The sequence below is a fragment of the Cajanus cajan genome, chromosome 2 (assembly GCF_000230855.2).
Source record: "Cajanus cajan strain Asha chromosome 2, NIPB_CcT2T_4, whole genome shotgun sequence".
In the NCBI taxonomy this organism is placed as follows: Eukaryota; Viridiplantae; Streptophyta; class Magnoliopsida; order Fabales; family Fabaceae; genus Cajanus; species Cajanus cajan.
Window position 1 is genome coordinate 42931629 of NC_138518.1, and position 20546 is coordinate 42952174.

Below are 20546 nucleotides of genomic sequence, written 5' to 3' on the forward strand. Positions count from 1 at the left end.
TACAGCAGATTTCCGGTAAGAACATTTGGCTCCCACCGTGAGGCCGATCAAGACAAGCTCTTATCAGCCACGCTCATGGTATTCACTAGAAGCCATAGTATACGCGCAATAGACGATGCAGAACATTCAACTGCCATGGACAACGAAGCCACATTGAGGAGACTGATCGACCAAGTCAAGCAGATGCGGTAGCAACACGATGCCGATCTGCGCAACATGTGTGCCAAGCACGAAACCGACTTAGCGGCAATGCGGACCGCCAATGAAGCCGACCTGGCGGCGCTACACGCTGAGAACGAGCGTATTCGCGCTCAACTCCCTCGGCGCCCCTCTAACCATTAGCCCCAGGCAAGCAACCTCCACGAGGGAGAAGCACACTTAGTCTCCCAATCCCAGACTGCAACTAGGGTTCCAACCCCCAGACCTACTCATATCGCAGGAGATCAGGCAACTTTCCGCCGCCACCCCTTTGTAGATGGCATCATGGAGACACCACTCCCTCACGGGTGGAAGCCTCTCCACCTCGATTGCTACGATGGCACGACAGACCCGGACGAGCACATCGACCTGTATACAACGCAGGTAAACCTCTACACTAACAATGATGCTATCTTGTGTAAGGTGTTTCCAACCTCACTTAAGGGGGCCACGCTCAACTGGTACACCCAACTGCCTGCCGAGTCCATTGGCAGCTTTGGCACCCTAGTCAGGAGGTTCATGCGCAATATGCGATGAGTCGACCTCACCATGTCACTTCAGCCGCCCTGGCAAGTCTCAGGCAAAATGACGACGAACCACTCCGGGCGTTCATGGAACGATTTTCCGCCACCTCGATTAAGATCAGGAACCTGAATCCCGAGGTCGCCCTACATGCCATGCTCATGGCACTCAAGCCCGGGCCATTCGTCGAAAGCCTGTGTCGTGAGTCCCCCCGCGACATGGACGAGCTCCGCGCCTGTGCTGCAAGATACATCCAGAGGGAGGAACACTCCGCCTTCCGTGACTAGGTTCGCGAAAAAGGACCAGCCAAGCCAGAACAGGGGCACAACGATAAAGTCAAAGTCAACAACCATAGCCAGTTTAAGAAGTCGGCTAGGGCAAACAGAGAGGGGAGATATAACTTCTACACTCCCCTAAACGCACCCAGGGTCCACATCTTGGAAGAAGCTAGCAACAGCAACCTACTCGCCCTTCCACCACCAGGCCACACTCCCAACAGCGCTGACAAATCCAAGGACTATCGGTACCACAGGAACCACGATCACACCACGGAGGAGTGTCGCACGCTCCAGGACCGTATCGAAGAGCTCATCCATGCAGGTCACCTCGGCCAGTACATCCAGCGACAGTAGGGCCACCGAGGGGGCTATGGTGGTCGGGGGCGGGGCAGGGGCCGAGGTTCGGGAGCTCGCACGGGCCAACCCTCTGGCTCCCAACAAAATGTCGGCGGTGCAGTGCAAGCTGAGATAAGCCAAGCGACAGGGACAACCCCCTTAAGGGGAGTAATTAACACAATCGAAGGTGGTTTCGTGGGGGGAGGCGCCAGCAGCTCGGCCCGGAAGAGACACCTACGGAATATCAATTGCATCCACTCTACCACCTCGGCCTCGCACCAAGGCTCACCACCGATCTCTTTCTCTAAAGAGGACTACGCGGGTGTCAGCCCTAACCAAGATGATCCCATGGTTATCATTGTGGAAGTCGCCAACTGGGAGGTACAAAAGACACTCATCGACCAAGGGAGTTCGGCCGACGCCTGTACTGGCCGACGTTCCTCAGGCTAGACGTCCCCCATTCTCTCATCCAACCTCACACGGAGGCCCTAGTGGGCTTCGCAGGAGAGCGAGTTCACACTCGTGGGTACGTAGACCTACTGACAACTTTCGAGGTACCTCCGGATACAAGGAGAATCATGGTTTGGTACCTCCTCGTAGAGGCCAACACCTCCTATAACATCATCATCGGGAGGCCAACCCTGAATCAGCTCGGAGCGGTGGTATCCACTCCACACCTCACCATGAAGTTCCCAGGGAATGACGGTAAAATCATCTCTGTCAAAGCAAATCAGAAGACAGATCGGCAGTGTTACGCCGAGAGTTTGAAGATCTCCTCGTCCAGTAAGCAAAGTAAGGGAGATCCTCCCACCGTAGCTCACATCGCCCGCAGGGAGGCCGCTGACCTTGGCCCGAGGGCCGATCCCTGTAGTCTTCCTTAAAATTCCATCTCTTTTTTATGTATTAACGAAGTTGTGCACTCTTTTCCCGCCTCAGTCTTTGACTGAGAGGGTTTTTAACGAGGCACATAGACATAATCACCTAACTTTATTATGAGGACGAGTACAAACCTCAATACCCTTATCCGAGGTCGAGTTTGAACCTCGTGAAAATTCACCTAACTTTATTACGAGGTCGAGTACGAACCTCAATACCCTTATCCGAGGTCGAGTTCGAACCTCGTGAAAATTCACCTAACTTTATTACGAGGTCGAGTTCGAACCTCGTGAAAATTCACCTAACTTTATTACGAGGTCGAGTACGAACCTCAATACCCTTATCCGAGGTCGAGTTCGAACCTCGTGAAAATTCACCTAACTTTATTACGAGGTCAAGTACGAACCTTAATAACCTTATCCGAGGTCGAGTTCGAACCTCCATGAAAAATTCACTCAACAAAAAACTAAAGTCGAGTTCGAACCTGTCCATAAATACAATAGACACCAAGCGTATCTCTCAAAACAAGAAAAAATCAAGCGTAGACGCAACGGCAATAAAAAGTGCAGCAACAAGCAGACAACAAAAATACAAACATACATAACCATGTTTTACTGAGTTCAATACATAAATTCAAACAAAGAAAAATAAAAGAAAAACAGGCCTAGGCGGAAGCATTGTCACTAGAGCTATCGTCGACGTCATCCTCCTTGACCAGCTTCCCGAAGCGGATGACCTTCTCCACATGCATGGCAAAAAGGTCAGAACCTGGTGCGAGGAGCCTGGCCTGGCGGGCAGCCTTGAGGAAACCCTTATGCTCAATCAACACCGAGCGCTCGGTCTCCTCAAGCTTCTTCTCCAGCGCCACCTTCTCCACCTCCAGCTTTGAAAGATCTGTTCTCAAGGCGGCAATCTCCTCTTCTCGGCCACCGAGAATGACCTCATCACGGAGACGCTCCTCAGCCGCCACTACGAGATCGTCCCTCAGAAAAGACACTTTGTCCTCCAAAGAGCGAACTCGGTCTCGGGAAGATGCCACCTCATCTTCCAAGCTCCGCACCCGGCCTCGGGACGACGCAACGAGCCCCTACAACTCTCCCACCTGGGAAGCATAATTCTCGTTAGAGTGCAAGGAAATCTCCAGCGACTTCTGAACCCTGGCGAGGTCTGCCTTTGCCGCTTGAAGCTCGGTGCCCTGCATCTTCGCCTCGCCAAGGGCGGTGCTCAGCACCTTATTCTCCTCCTTGAGGACCTTGTTCTCGTCCTTTAAGGGCCTAACTCGTCCCCTTAGCCTATCCAGATCCTCCTGCTGTTTGGACCCCTTACGTTTCCAATGGTCCACAATCGCCATGGTCCTCTACAGGGAGACCTGGGCGGCATCAAAACTCTCCAGGCCCCTCTCCTTATATGCTGAGTTCGCAAGCGATAGAACGAGCTTGCAATCCAGCGAACGAGGAAGCGTTGTGAGATTCTCGACGGCGGCCGCCTCCGAAGCCGTCAGCTTCAATTGGCCCACCCCATGAAACCTAGACGCTTTGGGGCACCAATAGAAGGGGAACTTCGGCAACGCGTCGAAGTAAAATGCCCCATCCTCCAAGGGGTCGACGTCCATAAGGGCGACCCGGAAGAACTCTTGTTTGTAATTTTTATATGACTGAGAGTAGAGAGTAAACAAACCCCCATCCCTACTCCCACTCAAAGATAGCCCGCCATACGGCGGAACGCCTATCTTCAGTTGATAAAAATGAAGAAAGACGGGAAGAGACACCTCTATCCCTAAAACTATACACAGGACTTGGAAAGCCCTCAAAAAACCCCAACTGTTGGGGTGCAACTGGCAAGGAGCCAAGTTGACAAAATTCATAAAATCAAACTCAAATTGTGTGAAAGGAAGGCAAACGCCCAAATCCCGGAAGAAACACTGGTAAACGTAGAAATGGGGAGGGTCAGTAGATTTCCCCATATACACGCCCTCACCGGCCTCGCAAGGCTCAAGCCAGATCATCCAGGAAATAGAAGGGTCACAAACCCTATACGATCTCAAGATCGCATTAACCTCGAGGAAGGACCGAAAAACACTTTGGGCCTCCGCCATCTCGGGCCGAACCCAGTCGTACCCAGGAACACTTGGGACGAGGTCCACCGGTGGTGCCACTTCCTTCTTTTTTCCAGCGACGGCCGTTTCGGCAGCCGCCGCCTTGCCCCGCACCTTGCCTTTACCCTAGGCAGGCGTGGAGGAACCGACACCACTACCTCCATCCATTAAAGAAACAGGAGGACTCGAAGAAGGTTTGGAAAGAAAAAGAAGGAGATTTAGGAAGAAGAAGAAAGAAAACTGTAGAAAGGAAGTATCTGGTATTCCTCCTCAAAAAACAACCCTAGTAATGATGGGGTTACCGGAAACAGAGACGGAGGACAAATGGAAATGAGAAGGCAAGGAACGAGAAGGCAAAGAGGACTATGGTACTCGAGAAGCCAAAGAGTGGAAGAAAGCAAAGTGAATGGGAAGAGACGCGGGAGAGAAAAAGAAAAGGGGTTTTTCCCCAAATTTCAAAACAGTCGAGACACGTGTCAGCCAGGGGGTGCGTCTGACAACACATTAATTGCAAAACCATCATTGCATAACCGTCATTTCCCTTAACGCGCCCCTTGCACGTTTCCAGAAAATGAACAGTTGTGACACATGACACCTCAACAAGCAAACGTACGCGAAAGGTCACTTCCCCCAACGAACTCGGTCTTAACTCCTCGACCTACGGTCTTCGGAGCTCGGGGGGCTAGTGTACTATCCGTACCGCAAAACCGAGCTTCGAACTCGGCATCATAGTGCAAGATGACCTCGGGCATGCGCCACGCGACGTCAGCTTGGCATTTAACTAGATCATAACTGATCTCAGGGGATCTTGCTCCAGACAAGATCCGTTATCTAATCATATCCTATCTTATATCAGGCCCAAGGCCTAAGACAACCCTAATTCACACTAAGGTACGTGCATTACTTATACGAGACTCATATTCATACAAACCCTAACTTTAGCATCGGAGTCTCTTTGGCAGGTACCACCCCCATCTTGGAGCACCAGCGTACCAGTGAAGGAGGCTCACCGATCTTACCTGGCAGATCAGCTCTACAGCAGATTTCCGGTAAGAACACAAATCATTAGATCTATAAAAGAAGAGAAGAAGATAAAAAATTTGTATAGAAAAATTAAATCAAAATTAAAATCAAAATTTTATCAAAAACCTTAAAGCCTTAAATTGATTAAGTAGATTAGATAAGTATTTCCATCAAAGTATTGTAGCAAAATCAAAAAATAAAAATATAAGAGAAATTTGCAAAAGAGATAGGGAGAGAGAAAGAAAGAAAATTAAGAGAAACTTGCAAGAGAAATAAGTGTAAAATCTAAAAAATGAGAATTATGTCTACAACTCAAGCTACTAACACTTATTTATAGGCATTGAAGTTATTGGGCCTAAATCCAATTAATTACAAGCCCAACCCACTAATTACATGTTTAAACTTCTAAGTTTTACTCTTAATGAGAATTCCCACTCAAGTGTAGAGGCAGAAACTTGAAATGCATTTTGGGGCCTTAAACCTTTAGAACTAGCTTTGGCTTGTGAGTGACACTTTTGTAGATCTCTATCTTATCCTTCCAAGGACAGTAAGAGCATCAAATTTCAAATTTAGAGGCTCAAGATATGATCTGTGAAAGACAATTTGTCAAGGTGGGGAAAATTATGAAAATTAACTAGAAATTAGAATTTAAAACATTCAAGGCCACTAAAGTTAATCACAAACAAATTACCAATTTAAGACACTCATAAGAGCCAAATGAGAACAAAATAATGCAAAAAATGATGTACAAATATGACCCCATCAATGTGTTTTATAGGAGATATTTTTTAAATATTGTTAGAATTTACATACCTGGATTGTTGTGCATATATGATATGGTATTATACAAACTTCCAAGCCAAATTTTCTTAGCAAATGTTACATGAATTGATCTCAACAATGGCGTGTTGAGATTACCACTTGAAAATTTTTCCATACTTGGAATATTTATTATCCTCACTATTTGTAATTTAGGCCAATTCAGAGTTTCATTTTGCTGACAAAAGTTGACTAACTTTGGAAGATCTTTGAGCATAAGACATTCCATTAAAGGGAAAATGATAGACACATTTTCATTGTTTTCATTGGATATTACCTCTTCAATTTTCTCACAGCTGTGCAATTTGAGTAATTTGAGTTTTCCAAGATTTTTGACAGAAGAAAGTGAGAATAAACTTTTGAGAATACCACAGACTAAATTGGAGAAAAATGGAACTTGAGGTTCCTTGTTCCATAAACATTTCAATCTGCTTAAGTTACTCAATGTTAATGCCTTAAGTTGAGGAAGCACTTTTTGGATATTATAATTTGGTTTGTCATCTTCGAGGCTAAATACCTCAATCAATAACTCACATTTGTCTAAAGTCAGTTTTTTCAGGTTGATGAATTGCTTGATCATGCTGGAAGAGATGGAACTCAACACTTTGTTGTTGCTCAATGTCAAATTTTCCAATTCACAAAATGACTTGGAAGGGCAATTATAGTGCAAGAGCTTCTCAACATCCTTATTTATTATATAAAGTTCCCTTAATTTATCCAATGACAACGGCAAGAAACAAATAATAATTTCAATACTTAAGAACAAATATGAATACAATACTTAAAAATATGGATTGCGTGTATAATCATGGCAAAAGTAGACAATACTAAACATAATCATGGCATGCGAATATATTAATCTAACTCCATAATTCTAATCCATCATTTGTACAAATAATAAATAAAACTAATATAAATATTATATATATATATAGATAGATATAGATACAAATGTGTGTTAAGGAGATTTATCAAGTGAGAAAGTCATTTTTATAAGTGAATGACAAAGTATATTTAAGTTATATAATCATGTGTGAAAGATCAAGCAGGTCACTTAAAAACATCATGTGACTTTTAAAAAACTCATATGACTTATTTAGTTGTTTAAATCTTGACTATTCATAATAAGATTTAATGACTAATGTTCATTTTTTTATGTAAAATGTTATTTTCACTATATACCTATATATTTAACGTATACACACATGCTTATAAGTATAAAAGAATTTAAAACTTACAGAATTTGGAAAGAAATAGTTTGAAGCACGAGATTCTTGAAGATCTTTCAGTTCATTGGACATTTCAACAAAAGTCATTAGAGTGGGGCAATTTTTTATTTTTAATTTTTTTAAGGATGGAAATTCATATGCAAAAGGAAAGACAATCGAGAGATTTATTAGGTTTTCAAGGAAAACAAACTTCAATTGAGAAAATGTAGCTTTTCCTTCTTCTTTATCAAACATCAAGATTCTTTCCAAGGCCCCACAGTTAGAAATTTCCATATGTCTTAGCATTAGAGACATTGGTAACCAATCAATGGACTCACATTGGCTCACTCGTAGGATTTGCATCTTTTGACAGAACCTAACAACTTTCTTGTTGATGATGTGAGTTAATTTGGGTAGATTAGTCAAAATCAATTCATCAAGATGTTGCAAAAGCACTGTATTGGAATAAGATATTTCTCCATGAATGTTGAATACCATTTTCAATGCATTACAATGACTAACAATGAGTTTCTTCAAATTCCCTAACTCTTGTAATGTCCTAGAAGAGACAACACAAATCAACTTGCCACAACTATCTATCTTGACTTCATTCAACTCAGAGAAAGAATCCCCTTCAATTGTGAATGATTCATTTGTTGTTGCAAAACCATATGTGAATTCTTCCAACATAGGACATTTTTCTATCATTAGAGTTTTCAACCTTGGGAATTCTACATGGTGGTAAAACCTGATCAAGCTTGAGAGGGACTTGAACTCCACCTTGCTCAATGTTGGGAACTTAATTGTTTTAGTGATACCATTATCAACAACGGTCTCTAACATTTCACACCCCTCTAACTTTAATTCATTTAATTGGGAAAGTTTCTCAGCTGCAGAAGGAGTGAATAGGTATTTCAGAGAGGAGCAACTTTTGATGTGTATAATTTGAAGATTTTCAAGGACAAAAATTCCTGTTGGATCTTTGTTCCATATGTGTGCTAGCTGATGTAGTTCTATTAATACCATCGTCTTCATTTGTGTGAAATATTTACCAAATCCATTCTCATCGGGCATAAGTTCCTCGAGGTCAAACAAATGTTCCAATGTTTTGCATTGCTCAATGATGATAACTTGAAGCTTTTTTGATCTCTTAATCAAAAGTGAGAGAAATTTATTTATCCTTTCATCGCAACTTTTTGCTGAGAATGATATCAAGTTGGTGAAATGTGAAGGTTGAATATTATCTGTTACCTTGCTTAATTCCTCAGAATCATCAATATTGTACTCGATAATTGTTGAGAAGAAATCCTGTAAGATTGTGCATGCTCTTGTTATAATCTTCATTCAACTTTTATATTTTTTTTAATTCATATATAGTTTCACCAAAATATAGATATTAATAATATTTATTATTTTGACTTAATTACACCTTTTTTTTTGCCTTTTACTCTAAAATATTTGTGATTATAATCATTTAAGTTTTTTTTAAGTTATGTCTCTAATTTTAAGATCAAGTAAATTCAATCTTTATGTCAATTTTCATATTTTTTTTTATAAATACTTAAAATTTTATTAGATTTAGGATATAAAATAATGTTAAAAGTTTAGAAAGAAAACATTAGTGTAAAATGAACTAATTTCGACTGATTTTTTAGATTGTAAAAACATATTCCAATAGAAGAATCACTTCGAACTAATTTTTTTTTAGTTTGGGTTAAATTTGATGTTCTAAGGTTGGTAAATTTTAAGTAAAAGGATTTCAATATTTTGAAAGAAAAGCGGAATTTGAGTATTTTAATTAAGTAGAAGAAAATTAATCAAAATCAAAATTTCTTAATGTTAAATACAAAGGAGCATATATTTAATTCACTGAAAAAAGTTATTTAATCAAAATTATACATAATTCAGACTAAAAGCAACGAAATTTATAATTAAGTGTGAATTCTTTTTTGTGTACTTATAACTAAATTTGTATTTTTCATTACTTAACAAGTAGTGTTTTAGGAGAGGAAAACTAACTAAGAATTCAAAAATATGGGCAACCTTTGTATCAATGTCGTCTTCAACTTGAACTTAACCGTCTAAGATGAGTGACTTTAACTGTGAGTGTTTTATTGTTCCCATACCAAACTTCTTTAAGATGGGGCAACGGTTCACAATCACATGCTCCAAAGATGGCAATTCCACAGTGTCACCAGAAGATATACTCCTTAAGTTTGGCAAGTCCTCAAAATGAAGGTTATTTATTTCAGAAAATTTGATTGGAATTGTGGCTTCTTTCACTTCTTTAAGTGGCGACAATCGCACCCTGGGCAATGTCTAATAAGTTTTAGGACTAAGACATATTTTTTTAAAATATTTTATAATATGGTATGAATATAATAAAATAAATTAATTTAATATTTATACAAAGTAATTAAAACTATATACTTTTTTAGAGGAACCAAATTAACAAGATGTTCTTACGATTTTATCTCAATTATTTTTATTAATTTTTTGGTATATAAATTATACTATTTTTATAGAAACCAATCCTTATATTTATTTCGGTACCATTTTTTAATTGAAATTCAAAAAAATGTAAAATAACTTTTAAATAATAATAATAAAGTTACAAATTAATATGTTGGGCCAACATGAAAGAAACATACCTTTGTTGGAAGTTAAGAGATAAAAGTCTCCAGTGGTGTTGGTCACGAAGATACTGATGTAGCAGTGATGGATCTAGAAATTTTAAGTAGTGGGAGCAATATTTAAATATATAAATTTATCAAAGTATAAAATAAAATTTTTATAAAGATAAATACATATCATAATTGTTCTCTACAAATTTTTATAGTTTGAAAACATTGAATGATTTGCTCATTTTCAATACTATCAAAAACCTCTCTATATAAGTAACTAAAAAATCATTTAACCATTCATCTCCCATACAATTTTGCATCCGATCCTTGATGATATTCATAGCAGAAAAAAGTTCTTTTAACTGATGCAATTGTCACTGGTAGTATCAAAGCTAGTTCTAAAAGCAAATACATCAATGAATATACAACATATTTTCTTGTCTGCACAAGCTTCATAGAAAGATACCAATGCCTTCGAATTTTGAAAAAGCACTGTCAAAATATACATCTATGAAATAATTTTTAAGTTGGTTATCTAATATAATATTCATAACATACAGTATTTCTTCTAAACATAAAAATATAATGAGTAAAAATTAAAATACTAAATTTCTCATTAAAAATAAATAAAAAATTCAAATAAAGTAATATAAAAATAATAACTTTAAATACACTAACCTCAAAGATCACTTTAAATATATAGTTTAGCTATTCAAACAGGAAGGAGTAGAGATGGAAGAATTTTGTCTTTTTTTTTTTTCAATTTCACTCTTCTACACTTTAAAATATGTTAAATATAGAGGGGAACCTCAAAATTTGAAAAGAATTGGAAAAGGTAAAATAAAATAGAAAAAAAGATATAAAATATTCAAAAAAGAGGTTAATAACAACTTATGATTTTTTTTACTTGAAATACATACATTATTAATTTATAAATTTTTTTTATCTTGATTTACAATTTAAATGCATAACAACTTTTTTTCTTCTTCTAAAACATGTAATTTTTTGTTAATTTTTATAATATATTAATTTTTTTTAAATCTTTCTTCTCGATAACTGCAACAAGACTTAAATTCAGATTTAATTTTGAAACTTTTTTTTTCTATTTTTAGATTTTAAATAAAGACAATATAATATTATATATATTATTAATAAAAAAAACTTGAAAATTTAGTGGGGGCAACTCTCAACTACCCCACAAGTCAATACGTGCATCCATGTTGCCTTTTAGAATAGAAGCCAACCATCTAAGACTAGTCAAATTTATTTGTGAATATAGGGATGCTAAAATGAATATTAACTCATGTTCTTATTATAAGAGACTTATAATTAAATTATAAATAATAAAATAAAATAAATAAAATAAAATACAAGAAAGAAAAGAAAAAAAGCATCACCGTCAAGTGTATATATTTGTGTTGAAAAATATTATTACTCATATAAAAATCCTTTTTATGACTAATGCACTTTTATTCTAAACTTTTGTTTGCCGTGTTGTCTTATTTGCTCTATATTGTGTGTCTTGGTACGTGTTTGTGGATGCTGAGATCGCACTAGGGTCGTGGTTATGACAAGGCTAATGAGACTATTGCCTTAGGTCCTGCTCCAAGTTCTTTATATAATTTTAACACATATTATATAAATAATTTCTATATATATAATTTTAACAAAATTATAAAGTAATATATTTTCATATTTTATTATAATTGATTTGTTAACACGTAAATTATACAATTATATAAAATTTATACATACACACATAATATTATCATAAAATTATTAATTTGAAATTTTTTATTAATTTTAAATTTATTTTACATTTATTTTGAATTTCAATAAAAAAAATGGTATCAAAATGAATATAAAGATTAATTACTATAAAAATAATTTGATTTATATATAAAAAAAATGATAATGATAAGATTGTAAAAACATCATATTAATTTTGTTTTTCTAAAAATATATTTTATAATTTTAAGTATTTAAATTTTCATAAATAAGATTTTGAAAAAAAAAACAATATTGTCTTAATTTTATATTAGTGATCATAAATTTCTTTCTCTATTTTAAAAATTACTAATAAAATAAATTAATGTTACATTAGATATATTAAATATATTTAAAAAAATTCATTTGTTAAATGTGTGCAATGTATGTTTTAGAATACGTCACAAAATAGTCAATGAATGAATAAATGAATAAATAAATATATATATATATATATAAATAAATGTGTGTTTATGTGTATGTGATTTTTCAGTTAAACTGAAAAAATATTTATCAAAACTTACTTGTAATTAGTTTGGCTCATTTTTGAGCAGTAGAATGCATATTAATAGATTTAGTCAATAAATATTCTAAAAGAACATAGTGATTGAAGAATTCTGACCTCTTTCTAGAATTGACAACACATGGGCTGTGTCTTCAGAATTTAGACTTCTTACTAGAATTGACAACACATGGGCTCTGCTTTCAGAATCTTGACTTCTTTCTAGAATTGACAAGAGAGTGACTATGTCTGCAAAATTACCTCTTACTCTTTGTATTCTCCGAGGTATAAAGACAGGTTCCATAAGTTTTGAATGTAACTGCAAAACAATGTATCAATGTCGTTGCTATATATATTTCTGAATCTTTGCTTCAAATCCAAGAAACTTCTCTCCTCTAAAACAAACTTCTACTTACTTTATTTTATGTGATTTTATAAAATATATAGAATTAATTTTTTATTTTTGAATTTGGGATTCTTCATTTTTAATCATTGTTATTCATTTTTCATATTTTATGACTAACTTTATATAAACTAAAATTAGGTGAATTATAACTAATGATTTATTATTATTATTTTAATCTTATTGCGATGTGTAATGTTATTTTTATAAATTATTTAACACCTTTATATTATTTTTACTAAAAAACGTTGTTAATCTTTGTAGAATTAGGAGTTTTAATTTTCATAATTGTAAAAATAAATTTATTTTTATCTTTCTAAAATTTGTAAATATATTTTTGCCCTCATAAAATAAATAAATTTTTATTTTATCACTATAAAATATTTTTCTTTAATTTTTATTGCTATAAAATTTAAAGTTGGTTTCTTTGGTCCATAATAGTTAGTTTAAGACAAGTGATTAACAGTTATTTTAAGGATCTAAATGAAATTTTAGATGTGTCAAACACTAACATGATATCATTAATAGTCATATGTAACACATAATAAGATGTTCAGTTAATCTTTAATAGAAAAAAGTAGTTAAAAATGATCACACAAAAATAGAGATAAAAACAATAATTTCAATTTTAGAGGGATAAAAAAAATCAAAGTAAGGTAATATTGTAGTGATAACATTTAAAGCCTTTTTATTTAATTTTTAGTCAAAATTTTGATTTATAATTTTTAAATTTTTAAAATAAAATAACATCTTATAAATGCTTAAATAATAATATATCTAAACATTTTAAAATTGTATAAGTATTTGTTAATATATGTATCTAAATATAACAACTTATTAAATTTTAAGTACTTATAACATAATAAAATTTTTATTATATACAAGAAATTATTAAATAAAATCTTAAATAAATGATTTGTCCAAATGAATCCTTAATAAGGATCTTATCAATAAGTAACATAAAAGCATTTATTAATCTATTAGTATCATGTTTATTAAAATTATATTTAAAATCACAATAAAATTAAAATATTGGAAACTCTGTTTATATTTTTTTTTATTCTTTAGTTAATGTCCTTCAATTACTTAAAAAAAAAAAAACAATTCAATGCCTTTAGAATTGTACTTTTTCCATTTATCATTAATCAGTAATAAAGTGACTTTTATGACAATAATCCTATCCTAAGTTCTAGGTTTAGGCTTTGTATTACATTTTTTAGTTTCGTTACATTTTTTTTTATATTACTACTTTAAAGTTCTATTTTATTTGATCCCTTTAGTTTTTTCTTTCACGAAATTCATCCCTACTATCTTTCAAATTCAAATCAATTTGATGTTTTTCTTGGCTGTTTTATAATGCCCAGAAATTATCTCAAGGCAAGCACATGATATCTTTCTTCATCGGGACTTGAACGTTTAATTAAAAAAAATTAAATGGATCCGGTTACTTGCTTCTTAACATAAACCTGATGTCAAAAACAAAACATAAGAAAAACCTTGGCGTAAAAAAACATAAGAAAACCCCACTGTCAAAAAAATATTTGAAAAATCTTGCTGTTAATAAAGAAGAAGAAAATCTCTACTTTTAAGATATTGTAGTTCCAATTAATACGTACCCGTTTTCATTAAAATAAAAAAAAAAAGCTGAAATTTTAATTTCTATAGATTAAAAAAAAGGGTTTAGTCTTGTTTTATATTTTGTAGCTTAATTACTATTTTTGTCATTGTTTCTTGGTTCAAGACTTAGATTTGTGTTTTAATTTTATTGAGTTTTATTGGGAATATATAAATGACAAAGAAATTCTTTTATTTATATATATATATATATATATATATATATATATATATATATATATATATATATATATCGATTGGATTGATCTAAGCCAAAAAATACTACTAATGCCAAGCAGATTTAGAAGATAGGAGTCTGCAGATAGTAAATACATTTAAAACCAGTTATTTCTAATTTGATTTATTTTAAAGAAGTTAATTGTTAAATGCATGGTTTGCTTACTTTGCAATTTGCAAAAGAATATGATGATACATTATGGCACCCTTGCGTCAAAGACATGAATTTGCAAAAATTGATTCCTTAAGTAATTTAATCAGCCTTACTTTAATTAAAAAAATTAATGGATCCGATTACTTTAATTCTTTTATCTTTGTTGTTTTATAATATCAAGAAATCATGTCGAGGCAAGCACATGATGTCTTTCTTGATCGGGACTCGGACGTTTTAAATAAAAAATTAAATGGATCCAATTACTTTAATTAAAAAAATTAATGGATCCGATTACTTACTTTTTAACTTAAAAAATAACTTTTGCTAAAAGAAAACGTAAAACGCCCTGCTGTAAAGAAAATAACAAAAGCTCTACTTTATTGTAGGTTCAATTAATAAACCCACTTGGTTGAAAGACTTCATTCAAAATCCTACCAATGCTAAGCTGATTTAGATGATTGTACGTAGTCATGATATATCTATCGTTGGCAAATAAAATACTTTTAAAACCATTTTATTTCTGAAATTCTTATATTAAATATCTAGTTGTTGGCTTTCAAGTCTAAATGTCTTATGGCGATGTTTCATCAGTATCCCGTATACTCCAACCTTCCCTGAGAACAAAATGACAATGACTAGAGTTTTTATAGCAATATTATTAATTGAAGATAGATTTTGTTAAATAAAAAATATATATATGGTTTTGTGGTGAAAATTGGAATAAAATAAATAAGAAATTCAATCAAATTATTAAAGTTAATCCGAAAAAAGATTTATTAATTTTCTTAGGTAGGTAGTTTAAGAATCCATATTGGTTCCACAAATGATATATACGATAAACATTATAGTACTTACCACATTTCAATGCATAGTCAGGTAGCAAAATGCATGGTTTGTTGGTTTGTTACTTTGCATAGTGTCCCGTGCGAGAATACTTATTTGTTCTCTGCCGATGCCTTTAGTTTTTTTTTTTTCTCTTCAAACTGATCATCTTGATGCGTCATAAATTAGGATTACAGGTAATATGTCTATAATTGATTTTACACACATGATATTAAGTCCTAATAATCTTGGTTAAAATAACTGATTGTCTATGTTCATTAACCCTTCGGCCTTATCGGCTTTCGAAAGGTCGGTTCATTCTTAATCTTTTTGATTGTTGAGGGTGCTAAGAGGCACTCTGATCCTTACGACGACCAAAAGTTTCGATAGGTGATGTGATCTTTTTGATTACCGAGGTGCTAAAGGATCCTAATCTAGTTGGTTTCTGATGGCCAAATGGTCTATTCGATATTCATGCCTCCTAGCCTTAGAGAGAGAAATCGAACCAAGAACAAAATTGAGAAGTAAGGGATCTCAAGAGGCGCATCATTAGTAACCATTGCACTAGTTTACACTTATCGAGGCAGTTGAATTGAAGAGTTACGTAATAATACACAGTTAGATCTCCAACATGTAATGGTTACACCTATGGGATCTCACCTTCCACTTTTGTCAAAGTGCCATATATACGTGCATGGTGGAGTCCACCTTGTCATTTTATCTGAATTTGAGCAAGTGCGTTGTGATAGCCAAGTGAGTGCGTTGTGGTATCCAACCAACTGTATTGGATAGTCAAGTAACGTTAGCTTATAACCGGTACTTACATTCTCTTTTCATGGCTGTAGACCCCTAAAATTGTCCGGGTCGGAAATAAAGCTTGAAGACTCTCGAAGACTGAAGGAAGATCAGCCAGAAGGACTCCTGGAAGGCCCTAGGAGGGTTCTCTGTAGGTCTAGAGGTCTTAGAATAGCTTAAAATAAGGAAGTGGAGGGAATGAAGCCCAATACGGCCGTACTAAACTTAATACGGCCGTATTGAAGCTTCAATATGGCCGCAGTGAACTCAATACGGCGTATTGAAGTTTCTGAACTTCAATACGGCCGTACTGAAATCAATACGGCCGTATTGAAGCTTCAATACAGCCGCAGTGAACTCAATACGGCCGTATTGAAATTTTTGAGCTTCAATACGGCCGTATTGAACTCAATACGGCCGTATTGAAGTTCAAAAATTTCAATACGGCCGTATTGATTCTGTAGCCCGTATTGGGCCTGTTCCCTATAAATATGACGTCAATTGGACGTCATTCCACACTTTCAAACATAGTTTTAACCCTCTCCTTGAGTATTCTGGGGTTTTTGAGCAGTGTTCTGCCCTAGAAATCACTCGGAGAGTTGATCCGACAAAGTTCTTGAGCCCCGAGCCATTTTGCTTGAGGATCGAACCTAGTCGAAGGGAAATCCTCCGGATTTCCATAGTTAAAAGTTTTTAGGAAGGAGCGAGCGAGCTTGTAGAGCGAGGGAATGCCAAAAAGCTTCCCAGTTTTACGAAATATATAAAAGCACGCTTCAAAGGTTTCTTCTTAAATCCTTCCTTTTACTGCTTTCTGTGTGCATATTTAAACTGTCATCATGTAGATAGTTAATTTATAATTGCTTAGAATAAATAGGGGTAATTTAGTAATTTTGTACTATTATTTTTAGAAATAATCTGTCATAGGGAACCCGAAAGGGGCGCTGTGGGGTGCTAACACCTTCCCCACGCGTAACCGGCTCCCTTACCCGACTCTGGTTGTAATGGCCGAAGTCGATTTTTGAATCGATTGCCTTATCCCTTTTTCCAATGTTTTGAGTAAAACATTGGTGGCGACTCCAAAGAACCCTCCTTTTGCGAAAACCACTAATCCATGGAGGGTCCCGCTTGGGATTAATATGGATTGGTGAACCATTTTAATAAAATTGCTCGTTTGACGAGGTCTCAGTTTGAGAATAAGTCATTCTAGCAATCCATATTTTAAACAAATAAAAGAGTCCAACCATCCTTCGCGAATCCCGAAAGCCCGTTTCGGGCCGGTGGCGACAGATGGCGACTCCACTGGGGATGCCTCGAGAGTCAGTCCCATTTAGTGACAGATTATTTTTAACAAATAATAGTTAAAATTACTTTATTACCCCTCACTTGTATGATAACATGTTTATCTATTTGGCTTTAATAACTGTTGTATTTTTAAATTTACGCAATTGTTTGAAATAAAAACTGCACACAAACCTTTGCACACAACAGTTCCCTCTATACCCGGGGGCATGAGTGATTAACCATAGGGAGTGGATGTTAGTACGGCCGGTTGTCGAATGGGTCGATAGGTGCCCGTAGACCGTTGTCGGAAAACATCACTCAAGGTGATAACCATGAACTTGAGTCCGACGGTGCGTTGGAGCTTTCCATCGACCTACGATGAGAGGAATTGGGTCCCTATAATGGGGGCACCTTGGGGGCCTTGGACTGGTGAGAACAGTTAGAACCTACCTTGAATATGCACCTTTCTGCAGGATACCCCTACCTCGTGATTCGCTCGTGACTGTTCGTGGATGAGTGAATTGTTTGTGCATTGTTTATGTGAAATTGTTTGAGCATACATTGCATTTCTTTAAACATACAACATTCCTTTTTTTAAAAAAAAATAATAATAAGAATAAATAGGAATAAGAATCTTCCATTGCATGGTGTTAACATCTACCTTCATCACATTCATATAGGTAGTTTCCCTTTTCACCCAAAAAAATACAAAAAGATACAAAATACCCAAAGAAATAAAGAAAAAGGGTTATTTATCCAAACCAAGCAATATCATGCATCATCTTAGGGACATCCCGAAAACATGATAATGCTTAGTTGAATAAACACTATGCATGCATATTCACCACCATCATCTCATATCATGCATATAGATCATGGAGGAATCTAGGAGTCATTCATACATCTCTCCTAGTAATCCATTAATAAACATTAATAAAAAGAAAGGATTAGTCGATGCGTATGTTCAAAGAATGGATCGCACGCCGTTCGTTATCAAGTGTAAGCCAACAACCGTGCCAATCGAGCGCACATCAACTCCGTTGTTGGTAATCAAGACGAATAAAGGGGAAGGTCCGACACCATTAAGGATCACTGTTCCAAGGTCTTTCCCTTATGAATCAAATAAGGTTGTGCCGTGGATATACGACATCCATTCTTCTGCCGACAGCGATATCTCCAACATCGCTGGACTTGGGGGCATGACTAGGAGTGGCAGGATCTACACTCCCAATGATCTTCATGACAAAACTCCCAAGAATAAAGGGAAAGAAAAAGAAGAAAAAACCGAGGAAAATAAAGAATCCGAGGAGGAGACAGACGAACTGTTAAAGTATATTCGACAGAGCGAGTACTCCATCGTGGATCAACTTCATAAGACGCCAGCAAAGATTACGCTGTTGTCGTTGATCCTATGCTCCGAACCGCATCGGCAAGCTCTGTTGAAAGTCTTGAACGAGGCATACGTGTCGCACACTATCTCCCAAGACGAGTTTGAGGGGATTGTTAGTCACATCAAGGCTAATGATCACCTCACCTTCATCGATGAAGAAATCCCCGCCGAGGGATCAAACCACAACAAGCCCTTGCACATCTCTATAAAGTGCAAGGAGTATCACATCGCTAAAGTCTTGGTAGATAATGGATCTTCCTTGAACGTAATGCCAAAAAGAGCGCTCGAGCAAGTGACAATCAAGGGAATCCAAATGCGCCCGAGCAACATGATCGTTCGAGCCTTCGATGGATCTAAAAGAGAAGTGGTGGGAGAGATCAATCTTCCGATCCAAATTGGACCCACTATCTTCAACGTCGAATTTCAAGTGATGGACATCACTCCCGCATACAGCTGTCTCCTCGGCCGACCTTGGATTCATGATGCGAAAGCTGTTCCTTCTACGCTCCACCAGAAAGTCAAGTTCATAATGGGTGACAAGCTGGTGACCGTGCAAGCTGAAGATGACATACTCATCAGCAAGCCATCCACCATACCTTATGTGGATGCAGCAGAGGAAGCTTTGGAAACCGCCTTCCAAGCATTGGAAATTGCCAATGTTGAAACGTTTCCCCGAGAAATGAAAAAGGTAGCCCATATGCTCATCAAGAACGGATACCTGCCAGGACAAGGATTAGGCAAGTACTCCCAAGGAATCCCGGAGCTACCCATTATCAAGGACAATCCGGGGAAACAAGGGTTAGGATACAACCCTAATAAAGATCAAAGGACGAAGAGGAACCAAGATCCTTCTCGACGTTCTTTAAGCCAGATCTTTAGGAAGGCCGGTTCACAAGCGTCAAGACCGGTTGTCGTCATCAAGTGCTCTTCTCCTTCTGATAGGGATGTATAGACCCGATGACTATTAGAGATTACTCCTCGGGGACAGCCCGACCCCCGAGCCTCGATAGGGCACATGTTTCCATTATGATTATAATAAAATCATTCTTCATTATTTCTTTATTGCTTCTTTTCTTGCTTGCAATAAAATTCTAGACCACATTATTTTAACCCTGTTTGAATAAGCATAAATGAGGTTAAAATCATCTTGATAACAATAAACCCGCATCATTTTTATGTGGAAATGTGCATGACAGCTTGGAGCACCTTTTCTTGGCATCAATAAGTGCCATCATGGATAAAAGAAATCCTAAAGATAATAAGCTCGGCAGGAAACCCAAAAAGGGGACTGCGCAAAAATAAGAGCAAAAGACCCGCTAGGAATCCCACAAAAGGGTGACCTAGGCAAAAGTTAGGGTTACAAAATGAAGACAAAAACCCGCTAGGAATCCCACGAAAAGGGTGACCTAGGCAAAAGTTAGGGTTACAAAATCAATACAAAAGCCCGCTAAGACATCACAAATGGGTGTTTTAGGCAAAAGTTAGGGCCGTCAAAAAAGAAAAACAAAATAAATCCATGATGGTACCATCAATTGAATTCAACAAGGGGCTCAAGAAAAGCTATCCAAGTTGTCAAAGCACAATCATTAATAACAAAGATGT

At 36.2% G+C, this 20546-nt stretch overlaps 1 protein-coding gene across 1 annotated transcript; it reads right to left on the reverse strand.

Moving 5' to 3' along the window:
- Window positions 1-6133: 6133 nt before the first annotated feature.
- Window positions 6134-8699, reverse strand: LOC145954926 (putative disease resistance protein At4g19050). The gene is made up of 2 exons (XM_083069619.1): window positions 7567-8699; window positions 6134-6854 (listed from the first exon to the last, which is right to left on the reverse strand). The coding sequence occupies exons 1-2, from the start codon at window positions 8697-8699 to the stop codon at window positions 6134-6136; spliced, it is 1854 nt and encodes a 617-aa protein (XP_082925745.1).
- Between the last annotated feature and the right edge of the window lie 11847 nt (window positions 8700-20546).